The sequence below is a fragment of the Amblyomma mixtum genome, chromosome 8 (genome assembly GCF_055824585.1).
Source record: "Amblyomma mixtum isolate Tamu chromosome 8, ASM5582458v1, whole genome shotgun sequence".
NCBI lineage: Eukaryota > Metazoa > Arthropoda > Arachnida > Ixodida > Ixodidae > Amblyomma > Amblyomma mixtum.
This window is the reverse complement of record NC_143019.1, coordinates 110,596,488-110,610,778: the sequence shown is the minus strand read 5'-3', so window position 1 is coordinate 110,610,778 and position 14,291 is coordinate 110,596,488. Positions and strand designations below refer to the sequence as shown.

Here is a 14,291-nt window from a genome sequence, read left to right as displayed (position 1 = left end):
TTCGTATGCCGCAGTGTTGTGAAATACGCTGCAACACTCATGATTTTGTTCACAGCGCAACAAGAACGGGAAAGACGAAAGAGTAACACAAGCAAGCGCTGTCTATCAACTAGTTTTTATTGAAGAACAGAAGGGGTATATATAGAAACACTTATCAAACACACAGAAGTTTTCTGGAAGTTTCCTTACCAACTCGCCCAAATTTCTGCCTTGGCGCAACACTCTGCTCTAGTTGAAGCCAAATGTGTGTCGCAGGTACCTGGTTGTAGTCCTAACGGCACAGACTTTGAATGAAAAGAGAAGTTCTCGCACTATGTTAGGGTGTTTTGAAAGAAATACCGCCGTTATGTTCCGTATTTTGGCAGCTGAGCAACAAAAATATGCTTGGTGCAGTCACTCAAATGCGTTGTTTCGGGTAGAGTTGTATTTGGTATCAAAAGGAAATCATAAGCACCACAGGAAATTATCCCGCGACCCCAACACTCAACAAAAGACGAATAAGCGCTTGAACAAGACAATAGGAAGAGTGCACATCAAAGAATATAGATCAATAATAGAATCGGGGCGGCGCCGAATAGTGCTATGGGTATAAAACGACAGTGATGCAGTCGATACAAACTTCGCGCTCTGCTTCCTATCAGCACAAAACGAAATAAACGTAGAAAGCGTCGCATAAAATGATGCGCCTAAATTTTCGAAATGTGGCATAAAAATTTGAAAGAAAAAGGCAAAGCCGCTATGTCGCCAATTATATTCGCCTTTATTTTTAATTGCGTGCGATATGCTTTGCTTTATAACTGATTTACGCAACGCGTTGACTTAGTAAAATAACGGCCCTCTGCTGATTGGACTTTCGTAACCTTCCTGTGGTGGTAATCTGATTGGCCTATGAACGTGTCCTTTACAGCAACCTGACAGTAAAGCTGACGCCAAACCTCCCAAGAAACTCGCAACCGAAAATTCTTGTAGAGCGCGAACTACCGGAGAACCCATCAGCAAGTAAGTGTTTAAAGTGCATTTTTAAAGCCTCAGAAAAAAATATCTCGGCGCCTTGTTTACCCCTTTTTTCTCGTCACTAATTACAGCCTAAACTTTCACTTCTTGTTTGTACTAAAATAAAGGCAGTGCGGTCGTATCACTATGGCTATTTTCGCTCCACAATTTTTTGCTAAGGGGCAAATTCTCACGATCTCTTCTAAACTACTTTTATCTAAATGGTGCACCCAATCTGGAGAGGTACGGAATGAATCCAGTTTATTGCGGAAACACTTCCGAATATTGTGGCCTCTTAGACGTTTGTAAGCTGAGGCTTTAAACAAATTCATACCTAATTCAATGAGCAATGAGTGGGTGTGCTCATGAGAGCATACTTTAGTTGAAAATATTTTCGTTTGCAGAGTTTCGGTTTTAAGCCTTGGCATACGCCATGATAAAAGTTGAAAATTTGTGGAATCTAAAAGGAACCAACATGCGATGGACTAACTGTTTGGTGAAAGCGCATTTAGGGGCGTATGCTTCTTTTTCTAAAGAACGCTCGTCGTACAATGGCCCGTTGACAGAAAAGCCAACACCAGACATTCATATGAAACGCGCCTGCAGGATGACCTTACAAACATGAAAAAGACGTAGTTTTCCGTGCTACTAAACATGCGCCTGAATTTTTTTTTGTCCGGCACCAAATTCACAACGCACCGCATCTCCCGCCTCTCTGTTGGGTTAAGAGTCCATGTTAGGGCGATTATACTATGTTGCAGACTAGCTTCTAAGGCCCGAGCGAACGCGCCCGTTCAGTATGCAAAATTCCCATGCGTAATTCTCATGCAGATCAGCATGTTGCGACACTACAACAGGGCGCATCTGCCGGCCAGCACCACATGTCTTTTTAATAGGCTTCTAGCCGCAAGGCAAAGAAATCAGTGCGCTGGTGCAGAATATGCTCCGAACTTGACACACAGTACCAGATACCACGACATCAGATGCACCATAAGGATATATAAATCGTAACCAAAACACGTCGTAACTCAAACACTCTACCACCATTCCGCCTACACTATTTCGAAGGAAAACTGGCATAGGACCACGCAAGAGTACTCTTTTATTGAAAAAAAAAAATGTGGCAACAGCTCAACCATGGTTTAACCAAGGTATAACCAAAATTCGAGCGAAAACTCTACGCATAGCTTTACAAAGGTTTGTGTGAGACTTTCTCGACGTGCACAGGGACCATTTTGTGACCTATAAAGTAATTTAGCGCCATTCAAATCTAACTAACACCTACACCTCGGCTAGGACACGTTTAAAACCATATGTATGCCACTGTTCAACTTGGTGGTCGGCTTGTCCGGGGACGAGGTTAGCGAACGGTTCAGTTCTTATCTCATGCGTTCGGTGAAGCTCTGTTCGTTCTGTGCGTTCTTGTAGTAGAACTGCCAAACAGGTGTTTCTCAGATATCATTGGAAACGTTTGACGTCGCCGCCAAACACCTTTCTACGTTTCGCCACTGTCTTGTGTACTATCAAGCGCGGCTGCTGCAGGCTGCAGACGCAGGGGTGTGTAGAGCGGCATAAATTTGGATTTCAGCGCGGGGAAGACCGCCGCGCGAAGCTTGCTGGGGCTTGCTTGCGCTGACATGTTTCATTTGAACCTGTTTTCGTGCCTGTGCAGCTTTGTGCGAAGGCTTGTCAAGGCTTGTGACTTGCGCGAATGCTCGGGGAGAGTCGTTCCCCGGCTAATGTGAGGAGGTTTTGCTGCCGCCGGCGGGCTTGCGTCCGCGACTGCAGGTACCTACGTGTCCCATGGGCCGTCACGTAGGCCTCTTTTGATCCTTTCTTTTTACTTTCTTTCTTTAGCAATATGTTTGACGACGGTATTTACTTGGTTCAGCCGCACATGATGAAACCCGTAATCGTCTGCCCGAAATCTCTGAATCGAAAATCGCCAACACATGCTTTTTGCAAAAGGGTGGCGGTGGCACCATCTCTTGTCGGCAGAGGAAAGCGCCGCAATGGGAAGGGCGCCGAGGGGAGAGTTGCAAGGTGCGCGGGTCCTTTGATGGTACTGCCGCCACCCTTCGGCGACAGCTCGACGCTGGCAGCTTTCCGTTGGTTGTTATCAGCATAAAAAATTACGAGTTTGTATCGAGTGCGGCTCAACCAAGTATGTACTGTTGTCAAACTTGCTACGAGACAAAAGCCACCCCAATGCGAAAGCTGAGTGCGTAGTTTTCCGCAAGCCAGCCAGCGGTTGAGGTGAAAAAGTTTAGGAGTCTTCACGATAAAGATGAAGAATACTGTACCTGCTACAGAGATTAACCTTCTCTAACTCTAACGCATCTGTAATTCGCAGAACCATGAAGAAAGTCATCACACAGGAGTTCCTAATCGCCAGCTGCTAAAACACAAGTGATCAGGGATCGCTGCAGCCCATCCTTCAGCACACTCACCAAAGTAACATCACCAAAGAGCGCACGACTATCTGAAAGCAGCTTCTATTTCTTTCTCTCGTGTAATCAGGTATCCATGGCCATCTCAAGCCTAACCCGCACTAGAACTCCCACCTTCAAGTCATTCTTGAATAAGTGCGCGCTCATGAAGGAATAGAAGGAAACAAACGGGCTCATCCTCTCGCTCGCGACACGTCTGCGAAAAATAGAACTCCCTTGCCATAAGATTGAAACTCCAAGTATGAACGGATCATGCATCGCAGGAAGGCGTCGAATGAAAGTACGTGACTGCCGTCAACTCCTTTCTCTCACGGCCGATCATTCGAGCGCCCTGATTCACTTACAGAAGGCCATCACATCCTAACTCCGGGTGTCCAAAATCAGTGCTCTGTTGTCGCGTCTTCCCTGAAATATACATACATATTCGTTCTGCGCTGCCGCGGCAAGCAGCTCATCATTATGGAGCGTTTGGTGCTCTCTGTCACCCATGCGTTGGGTAAGCCTCATACAATGTCTAGCAGCTGTCCAAACTTATCCAGGCGGAATAGTGACGCCGACCTAGGCAATAATTATTCGTATGATTTCTCTGGATAAATAGCCGACACCCTTGCAGTGCTATGGTTGTGCTTTTAATTTTGCATGTCTGAGGGTTGTTGCAATAAAGCTGTGCCGAAGGTAGTGCAGAGAATGTTGCTCGCAACGCCTGCGAGCGCTGGCAGAGATTGCAAGTATAAAGTGATTTTACGATTTATTTTGGGCAAACTCATGCAAAGGCACTGAGAAAAGCACGGTGCATCTGCGGCGAAGGATGGAGCCACATTAAGGCCGAACCTTAATAGAATATGTAAAAATGTTTGCCAAACTTCCTTCGAAATAGTTGTCACGAGCGAAAATTTTATCAGCCACAGCATGCGAAACAGAAGCGGGGGAAAACGCGATATTGTTTCTTGATACTCTAAACAACCTCAGAGTTCCCTCAGTGTCTCATGCTGTGTGTGAAATCGCGTTTTCTCGCCCTGCTGTTTAAATTCAAATTCTTTGGTAGCGCTCATCCGTTCGTTCTACGGTTGAAAATGCTCGCCGGCAGTAGTTCCGAGAAACTGACGAACACCCTCAAATGTCGTCCGGGGCATCGCGTCAGGTCTCGAGTGGCCCACAAAGGTCAGGTGGTATCGTTACGCCTAAGTGAGGTCGAAGAAAAAGCAATTTATATGCAACCTTAAGAATCGATGGAGGTTGAATGCCCTGCCTGGCACTAAGTATATGTGAAATCACGCGGAAGCTTGTATTCACGAATGTCCCGAACGAAAGAAAGCTTACGAAGACCTCGGAACGACCCAATGAAACGATGTGCAGTGTCGCGATCTAATGCTGCACGTGAAAAAGGCGGCGGCTCCTGTGGCAGCCATACAAACCGGTCTATACGCGTAATCAACTACCCTGTATGAGTGTTCACAGAATGAACTAGCTCTCCTCCGAGGCATCTCGCGATGACACGTGCTCTGTACGAAGGGAGCGAATGCCTATTTTTTCACTTACGGGGTTTCGCCTGCTTCAATTTAAGCGTTAAAAGCAGGTTAAGGGTAACAGCGTAATGGTAAGTTTGAATCGTGTCTTAACTTCCGTCGTTTTTTTTTCTCGTTTATAGATTGGTTTGGTTTGGTTTATGGGGTTTAACGTCCCAAAGCGACTAAGGCTATGAGAGACGCCGTAGTGGAGGGCTCCGGAAATTTCGACCACCTGGGGTTCTTTAACGTGCACTGACATCGCACAGTACACGGGCCTCGAATTTCTCCTCCAAAGAAATTCAGCCGCCGCGGCCGGGATCGAACCCGCGTCTTTCGGGCCAGCAGCCGAGCACCATAGCCACTGAGCCACCGCGGCGGCTCGTTTATAGATTGGAAGAATCGAATTTCTAGAGCTCGAAAGATTTACATGCTATTTTTTTATTCGTTCTCTCTAAGAATGGTATAGCCGGTATGTTAAAAATGGTCAAGTGCTCAACTCAGATGTTAACATTGCCCTCCATGCTTATTTTCATTCAGTGCCGACGTTGTTTCGTCGTCAGGTCCTGTCAATATTGGTGGTGGTTATGAGGCAAAACGAAATAGTGATCAAACTGTACTACACTTTCTTTTTGATTCCACAGGTGCAAAATGGGACCACTTTTTCCCGGAATCCAAAGAATACCCAGTGCTTTTCTCTGACAACATATGCCTGATAACAGGATCTTACCATCTCTCAGGTGCTCATTTGGAACTTGTATGAAGTTTCTGCTGTGTGCGCGCCAAAAAAAGTGCGCTTTCATGTTTTAGCTGCAAGCCAATGACGCGCGGGAAACACCATATAAATTACTTTGGAAAGCTGAATGAAGGTAAACAAAAAATAAAAGCGTCAGGAAATAGAAGACAGAGGAGCTCAGGTTCACAAAAATTCACCGCGAGGAAACAACAAAATGAATAGGCAGAAAAGAAGCGAAACATTAAGATTAGAGGTGAAGAAGGTTCGTGCCTCAGCCTTGCTCTAAAGCATATAAAACTTCAAAGTACTCAAGCTGTTAAAAACCTTTAAGTTCAGGGTTTCAACCATCGATTAATGGTTCTCTACTCCACTTCGTGTTTTGATGGCTGCTGCCAGCGCGTCACCAAAATTCTCTTTATCGACGAAAGCACTGAATCTAGCGAAGACAATGGTAGTAGCGTCCTGACGTCCTGCACCATGAAGGCATTGGTGGCATCTGTTCCACCTGTTTTATTTTTTTATGTTCACATACTGCAGCCCCGGAGGGGACTAAGGCAGGAGTGAATAATATACAATATAACGCAATAACGTACAAAAAATACAGTAGCAAGAAATGCAGGAGCAAAAGTTAGGCAGGATAATGTTGGAGCACAGACAAAATATGTTTAATGAGAGGGAACGGTTCGTACCCGGTAGTGATTCTAGAAATTCAATCGTTTGAATAGAAACATAATTTCAAGTCATATTTAGGAAAACTTTTCGCAGATTGAGGAGGGAGAGACACACCCACAAACACGAGTGCTAACTTGCCACTTTATTCTCAGAAACAATACACCGCCTTAAGAAGCAGAAAGGGCGTAAGCGTACAATATCCAGTGCAACCCGTGTGGTAAAAAACAGTGAAAACATGGGTACAGCAAATATTTCATCAGTAATAAGAACAAGCAAAGTCATAGCGGTACTCAGCGGAAATGCCCACAAACCGAGAACAAGGAAAGCGGGTTATCGATCGCGGTGAAAATTGTTCTTTTTTGAGAAGGGCTACCGATGCATAACTCATGAAGCCTTCCGTAGTAGATATTTCATTCCATTACCTTAAAGACCCTTCGCGGGGTACTGCATAAGGGGTGGGTTGAGCACAAAAGGTACAAGACAATGCAATTTGTGGTCATGTACAAAAAATGTTGTTTAGATTGCTAGCAAATGATAAAGGAGAGGTGATGTCGACGATATGCTTCGGAAGGCCGTTCCAATCTTTAGCTGCACCTGGGAAGAAGGAGGCTGAAAAAGTAACCGTTCGGGCGCGTGGGCGAAAAACTTGAAGCGTGTGGCTAGTGCGGTGAGAAATGTATGATGCCGGTATGATGTAAGGGGCACGGTTAAGTGATGAGTAAAAGAACTTGTGGTGCAGTGATAGCGTGGCCACGCGACGACGAACGGAAAGAGGCGATAGTGCTGGTTTAGGTTTTAGGGCTGAAACCCTGACGTCATAGGAGTAAGAAAAATGAATGAATCTTGTAGCGTGGTTTTGAACGCCTTCTAGATAGTTTACGAGGTTAATATAATGCGGGTCCCATATGGCGGATGCATATTCTTGTTTAGGTCAAATGAGTGACTTGTAGGCGACCAATTTCACGTGATGTGAGGTAAGGCGAAGGTGCCGTTTAGGAAACCCAGAGTTTTATTAGCAGATGATATCAAGTTAGCAACATGTCCAAACCATGTTAGCTCATTAGATAATGTGACGCCTAAGTATTTGAAAGATGATACAGATTCTACGGGCACGTAAGCGATTTTTTATTGGAAGGCATGACTCTTTTTTGCGAAGGGTAATGGAAAGATTGGTTTGGTTTTGTGGGGTTTAACGTCCCAAAGCGACTAAGGCTATGAGAGACGCCGTAGTGAAGGGCTCCGGAAATTTCGACCACCTGGGGTTCTTTAACGTGCAGTGACATCGCACAGTACACGGGCCTCTAGAATTTCTCCTCCAAAGAAATTCTAGCCGCCGCGGCCGGGATCGAACCCGCGTCTTTTGGGTCAGCAGCCGAGCACCATAGCCACTGAGCCACCGCGGCGGCGGTAATGGAAAGAAGCTTGCATTTGCTAGGGTTCAGGGCCATAAGCCAATTTGCACACCACTGTTCAATTTGGTTAAGGTCCTGCTGAAGGGCTTCTTGATCAGTGATGTTTGTTACTTGGCGGTAAATTACGCAGTCGTCAGCGAACTTTGGAACTTGGCAGGATATATACTGTGGAAGATCGTTAATATATATTAAAAACAATAGGGGTGCAAGAACGGAGCCTTGTGCGACGCCGGATTTTACAGGGAGAGGGTTGGAAGACTGGTTATTTACAATGACTGACTGAAAGCGATTTGTTAAGAAGGCGTTGATCCATTTAGCACGTTATGATGTAGATTTAGAATAGAATTTGTTTGTATCAAACGTTGATGTGGAACGTTATCAAATGCTTTATCGTAATCCAAAAAGATGGCGTCAACTTGAAGGTTAGCGTCCAGGTCAGCATGTAAGTCGTTGAGGAACATGGCTAGTGGCGTTTCGCCTGAATACGCCTTGCGGAAACCGTGGTGGGATGGATGGAAGAAATTGGTAGAATCAAAGAAGTGCATAACCTGAGAGTATATGACATGTTCCATGGTCTTGCAGGGGACGCTAGTTAGATAAATAGGACGGTAGTTTAGGGGGGAATTTTTGTCACCTGATTTGTAGAGTGGAACGACCTTCCCAACTTTCCAGTTTTCCTGAATGAGACCTGCAGAGAGTGACTGCGAAAACAATAAGTCAAGATACACTGCACTAATACATTTCGTGTTTTTTAGTAGTTGAGTGTTTATTTCGTCGATACCGGCTGACAAGGAACGCTTAATTTTCTCAATTAAAGACGAGATGCCAGTTGAAGAAAAAGTTATTGCGTCCATGGGTGAGGCGGCATTAGTAGGAGGTATCTTTGGAGGCGGGTTGCGCTCCTGGGTGAAAACTGACGAGAAAGCCGTATTGAAGATGTTAGCGGATTCTGTGTCGGAGGCTTGAATACTGGATGCATGAGTGAGAGTGACTGAGTGTCGTGGTGCGGGATTGATGACGCGCCAAAATGTTTTGGGGTTATCGCATAGCATGCGCGGTAGGTCGTTGTTAAAAAATTAGTGCTTAGCGTTGGTGACGAAAGTCAAGCATTCATTTTCGGCTGAACAGTATTTCTCCCACGCTTCGGAATTGCTTTTCAATTTGGCAGCGCGAAAAAGCCGCTTCTTTTAATTCTCGAGTCTTTTTAGCGTGTTAGAAAACCAGGGTTTAGAGCGATTTTCACGAAAAGTTATTCTAGGGATACATTTTTGTGTTAGTTCATGGAGTTTATCTTTAAATATTAGCCAGTTCTCGTTAACAGATCTCTGGTTATAACCGGCTTTGAGGAGTGGGAAAAAATGCTCAGTTCATGATTAATGGCATTGAAGTTACCCTTGTTATACAGGGTGATTGCTTTCTTTTGTGTTTAATGGCGCTCGGTGCGGAAGGAAAAATCTGCTTGAATGAATTTATGGTCGCTATTGGGCTCTAAGTATGTAATGGATGACAAAATGTCAGGATAAGAGCTTAGTATTAAGTATAAAATGTTGCTCGAATCGCCTGCGATGCGTGTTGGGCTGGTTACGAGCTAGTAAAGATTAAAGTTCAAACATCTAGAAAATTCCTTGATTCTGCACTTATTGACTGTGAATGAGAGCGGTTGAGCCAGTGTATTCCTGGATAATTAAAATCACCAAAAAGAAGAATATGCGCATTCGGATAAGATGTCATGAGCTGATTTAGCATATTGTTTAGTTCACGGGAAAAGTTTGGGCTAGCGTGCGGACGCCTATAACACACGCCGATTACGGCTGTATGAGGTGAAGTACGGCACAAAAGCCACAGTATCTCTAAGTTAGATGGGAGGCGGATGGGTGAACAAGACAACTCCGGTCCAGCAGTGATCAGTACTCCACCCCCTCGAGAATCTGTGCGGTCCTTTCGATAAACAGAAAAATTTGGCAAATTGGCAATAACTTCAGCGTCAGTGATATCATTAGTAAGCCAGGTTTCAGTTAATAACAGCATACCGCTGATAGATGATGTGACTAAGCTAGACACGCGTTCTCGTTTCGGCATAAAACTGCGAGTATTAGTGAAGGTTACAGAGAACGAAAGATGATTACTTGGTAAAGTACGGGGACGGGTATTGATTACTTTTGAGGAAGGTGACCGCTATGGTATCTCTTTAACCATCTGCGATGGGACATCGTACATGTAACGCTTAGTACCAATGTGCAGTGTCTTGTAGCGAGGTGAAAATTTAACTTTTTTTTTTATTTGGCGAATGCTACAAGGTGGCTACGCGCGGTTGGACAGAACGAGAGAAGTCTTCGCCGATGCTATAGGATGTGTTCTTTAGTTTCCAGGCATTTGAGGTAATAATGTCTTTAGTTTTGTAGGACGTGAATTCGGTTATTATTGGGTGGCAGCGGTTGTGAGAGTGGCGTCCAAGGCGACGTGCGCGTTCTATTTCTTTAGTGTCGATTGATATGTTAAGGCGATCCTGGCAGTGACGAATGATTATTTCTTCAGCCTCAGCATATGTTTCGGTCGCATTAGTGTCTTCTAGGCCATAAAATTTTAGATTATTCCGCCGCGATCGATTTTCGGCGTCGTCTAGGCGTATTTCTAGTGCAGAGACTACGCAGGCTGTCTGGGCGGCGTTAGTTCGGACAGTATCAAGGTCTGTTTGTGAGGTTTTTAGGGTTTGGTAGTGGTTCTCGAGATCGGAGATTCTTTTGTTCAGATCTCAAGGGCCTCCACAATTTCCCGGGAGCCTATTGGAAGCTCTCCCGATAACAACCGTACAACAGGAGAGAGGATGGCACTGCTGTTTCTTCTTCTCATTCCTGTCAATGTAGTGTTTGCATTTAAGGCAATGCAATGACATGCTTGAGCCGCCATCTGAGCCTAGGAACAGGGCATGCTCTTTGATTGTGTCATTTACGCAGCGCCCTGTCTAGCCTATGTACCCAGACCCACAGATGAGTGGAACCTTATACTCCACACCAACAGTGCAGGGCAGAAACTGAGTTTGGTGTTTGGCGACGCATTTTTTCTGCATTTGCTCTTTTACGCTGGCACGTGCTGGTGCTCTTTGCTCTTTCACCTTGGCCTAGCTGAATGTGTGCATGCTGTGCGGAGCAGCTATTCCTCAAAGCAAACCGGGAGGGCTATTCTGCGCGACGTTGCTGAATTCTTCAGTGAGTCAGACTTGGCCTTGTTGCAAGCTGAAGAGAGAGGGAGGCTTCACTATTATGCCACGTCAGATGTTAGCTGAGAAGGCCATGACCGCCATGCTGAAAACCTTCAGGGTGTGCAAACAGAAAACGCGAAGTTAAAGGCTGGGGCTGTGGCGTTACTGCATAATCTGAACCTGGACAAACTAATGAATTCCGTGAAGGAATGCAAGTCAGATGCGTTGAACATGTTATGCACAGTGAAAACAGAAAAACTACAGAACCCCTTTAGGGCCATCTCCACGCAGAGAGTCTGCTGGCAGGCACCGGTCGGGAAATTCCTTCACAGTCACCTGAGCAATCTTGTGATTGATGACCCTTTGAAGCTTGACAGTTCCGATGCTCTGGTAGAAGCATTTCGATAGGACGCTGGAATATCTATACGCGGGATTTAGGCGGACATTGAGGATTGTTTTATTCAGCGCCGCAAGAACTTTTCTTGGCCGTCCGTGAGTGCATAGAAGTAGCTGGCACAGTGGCTTTTCGAAACTCGTGTGGCGTTTCATTGGCTCGCTTTTAGAGTTATTGAGCCTGTACTTGAATTCGATGGTAGTCAGATTTGAGAATGGGTGCTCTGTTGAAACACGGGGGATATGTATTTAGTCTTGTGTCACGCCTGTTTTATGCGAGATATTTTTAGCTAAATTTGACCGAGACTTCAAGGCTGATCTTGAAAACCACTGTAGGTATCTCTAGATACGCTGACAATTTTCTATCCCTTCTACAAGTTTTTACTAATGACAAACACTTTTGTTGGGTTTATATGCCGCGTTTGAAGAAAGCTTTGTTACCATTTGACTCACCTCATTCTAAGCTCGTAAAACGTGGCATTGCGTCTTCTTGCCTACGATCAGCCCTTTCGAAGTCATGCGCGCACAGGGTCGAATCCAGTTTTGACCACCAGGTTGAACATTTGGATCGAGCTGCATTCCCGAGTTGAGAATTAGGTTCTGTAGCGGAGTCACTGCTTAAACAATTTAGAACGCTTGAGAGGTCTATCGATGTTCCTCACGTCACGATGGAAAGAGAAAAAAGACCGTTTCAAGTCCTCCCTTATAACCACAACCTATCGCAAAATCTCAAAAGCGTGGCTAATAAGTTCGGAGCTGATGTTGTTTTGCAGCACCGTTGAAATTGTCTCGCCTGTGTGCCATGACCAGCAGGAGCCAAGGTAAAAGCGCAAAGACGAAAAAATGTGTCACCAAGCACCAAACTTAGTTTGTACCCTGCACTGTTGGTGTCGTGTATGAGGTTACACTCAGCTATGGGTGTGTGTACATAGGCCAGAGAGGGCGGAGTCTAAATGACAGGCCATTCTTTGGACTCGAATGGTGGTTCGAACCTGCCATTGCATTGCCTTAAAGGCAAACACTGCATTGCCTGGAATAATAAGAAAAAACAGCACTGCCGTCCTCTGCTTGGTGCTGCGGTTGTTATCGGGACAGCTTCCGATAGGCTGGCCAGGAAAAATTTTGGAGTCCCTGGAGATGTCTAGTTCAGAAGGCTGCGTGAGTAAGGCATCGGTAGCCCTTCTCACAAAAGAACGTCATTTTTTTCGCGATCCATAACCTACTTGCGTTTTTCCTCGTTTGTGGGCATTTTCGCTGAGTCCCGGGATTAATTTGCTTGTGCCTATCACTGACGCAATAATTGCTGTACCCATGCGCTCGCTGTTTTTTCCAACACGTATTGCAATAGATATTGCACGCTTGCGCCCTTTCTCTTTCTTAAGGCGGTCTATTCTTTCTGAGAATACAGCTGCAAGTTTCCGCTCGTGTTTGTGTGTTTGTTCCTGCCTCCCGTCTTGTGTTATTGTGCGGAAAGTTTTCTTGAATATGCTACTACACCAACTGGCACAACGTTGTGTGCTACTATATTTGCAAGTGTTTGTACGCGCACAAAAAGGTGTCATATTGAGAGCATGATGACTCCAACTGGAAGAAAAGTTAGCGAAGGCGATGTATTCGTCACTGGAGAGGAGTCATGACGATGAATAATGCCGCCAAAAAATTGTAAACAGCTTAAGTACCGCGGTGCAGCGAGAGATTTGGAGTGGAGATATAGCTGACGACGGCGATAAGTGGTAGTCATAACGTTAGTATATAAATATAATGGCTTTTCATTGGAGGGCCTAAAATCTTTCAGTTTGGCACAGCTTGTAATGGCTCCGGTGCTGAATAGCGGCTGTTAAGTATGGAAGTGGTCCTGAAGGATGCAGATTGTTTCTTCGGGTCGCACGATGCACAAATGTGCAGCGAATTTCCGGCCACATTCAATGGAAGGCAATCCTTTCATTTCTAGTTTCCCTTGTTAAACAATGACATCATGGTTGGAATGGAAGGAAAAAAATATTTTGTGCGCATGGGAGATAACAACTGGGTCTTGTGAGTAGCACGCTTTTTCTAGAGGAAGAAAATTGCATTCGTTTCGTGAGGTTGGCGTAGGAGGTGGTAGGCTTTCAGTATAGTTGTTCACAGTAGAGGCAAAGTTAGGAGTTATGCTCGCAGGGTTGGATTGTGCTTGCGGATTTGTGTCTAATTGCACATACACCTGCGAGTGCCATGTGACCTGTGGCAGTCGATAAGAACTCGTCGACGATGTAAAGACAAAAAAAAATTTGATTTCCTATCTCGTTTTTCGTATCGTAGAAAACATGTGTATTTTTCACACTGAGCAACAAAATCCTAAGGCACACGTTAGTTCAAGATAATTTTTGTTGCGGTTTGACATTCGCCTCTCTTTTTCAGGTCACCTATTCTGCACAATGTGGGTTATAGAAGAAGCTCTGATGAATCCGCTGCGTCATTGCCACTTCATACTTAATTCATTTTGCGCAAAGCCACTGTATAATGCGTATCGCTATGACTACCAACTTAGAAAAGTGTGTACACATTGGAACAACTAAATAAAAACCGCGCAATCAGTGTGCTCCAAGCCGCTGACCGAGGTGGAACGGTGTTCAGGGTGGTGGTCAATAAAGAAAATTCGTAAGAAAATTCATACCCTGCAGCAAATTTTCATTCAACCCCGCTCAATAAGAGCGGACGGAAGGTAATCATTTTAAAAGGATAGCTAAAACAATATGCAGCCTGTACGATGAACTTTCCACATATCCGTCTTCGCGAATATCATATACTAGTACTGCTCGTGAAAATGGCAATACCCAAAGAAAAGTAGGCTTTTCCCATGAAACATTGCGAAATTGTCCTCACACCGGAATGAGTGTAGCTTCTGCAAGTGCGGTACCTTGTTGTTCTCCTCCGGAGCTGACAATTTCTTCT

At 45.0% G+C, this 14,291-nt stretch overlaps 1 protein-coding gene across 4 annotated transcripts in view; it reads left to right on the top strand.

Moving 5' to 3' along the window:
* The window catches only part of LOC149333894 (uncharacterized), a 42,897-nt gene extending 28,913 nt beyond the window's left edge, over nucleotides 1-13,984 (top strand). For all 4 annotated transcript variants that reach the window (XM_089556137.1, XM_089556135.1, XM_089556133.1 and 1 more), the window contains 3 exons: nucleotides 908-999; nucleotides 5,593-5,688; nucleotides 13,758-13,984. In XM_089556137.1, coding sequence (XP_089412263.1) covers nucleotides 908-999; nucleotides 5,593-5,688; nucleotides 13,758-13,915 — 346 coding nt within the window. In that variant the 3' untranslated portion in view covers nucleotides 13,916-13,984. The remainder of the gene's footprint in view (nucleotides 1-907; nucleotides 1,000-5,592; nucleotides 5,689-13,757) is intronic.
* The last annotated feature ends 307 nt before the right edge of the window (nucleotides 13,985-14,291 follow it).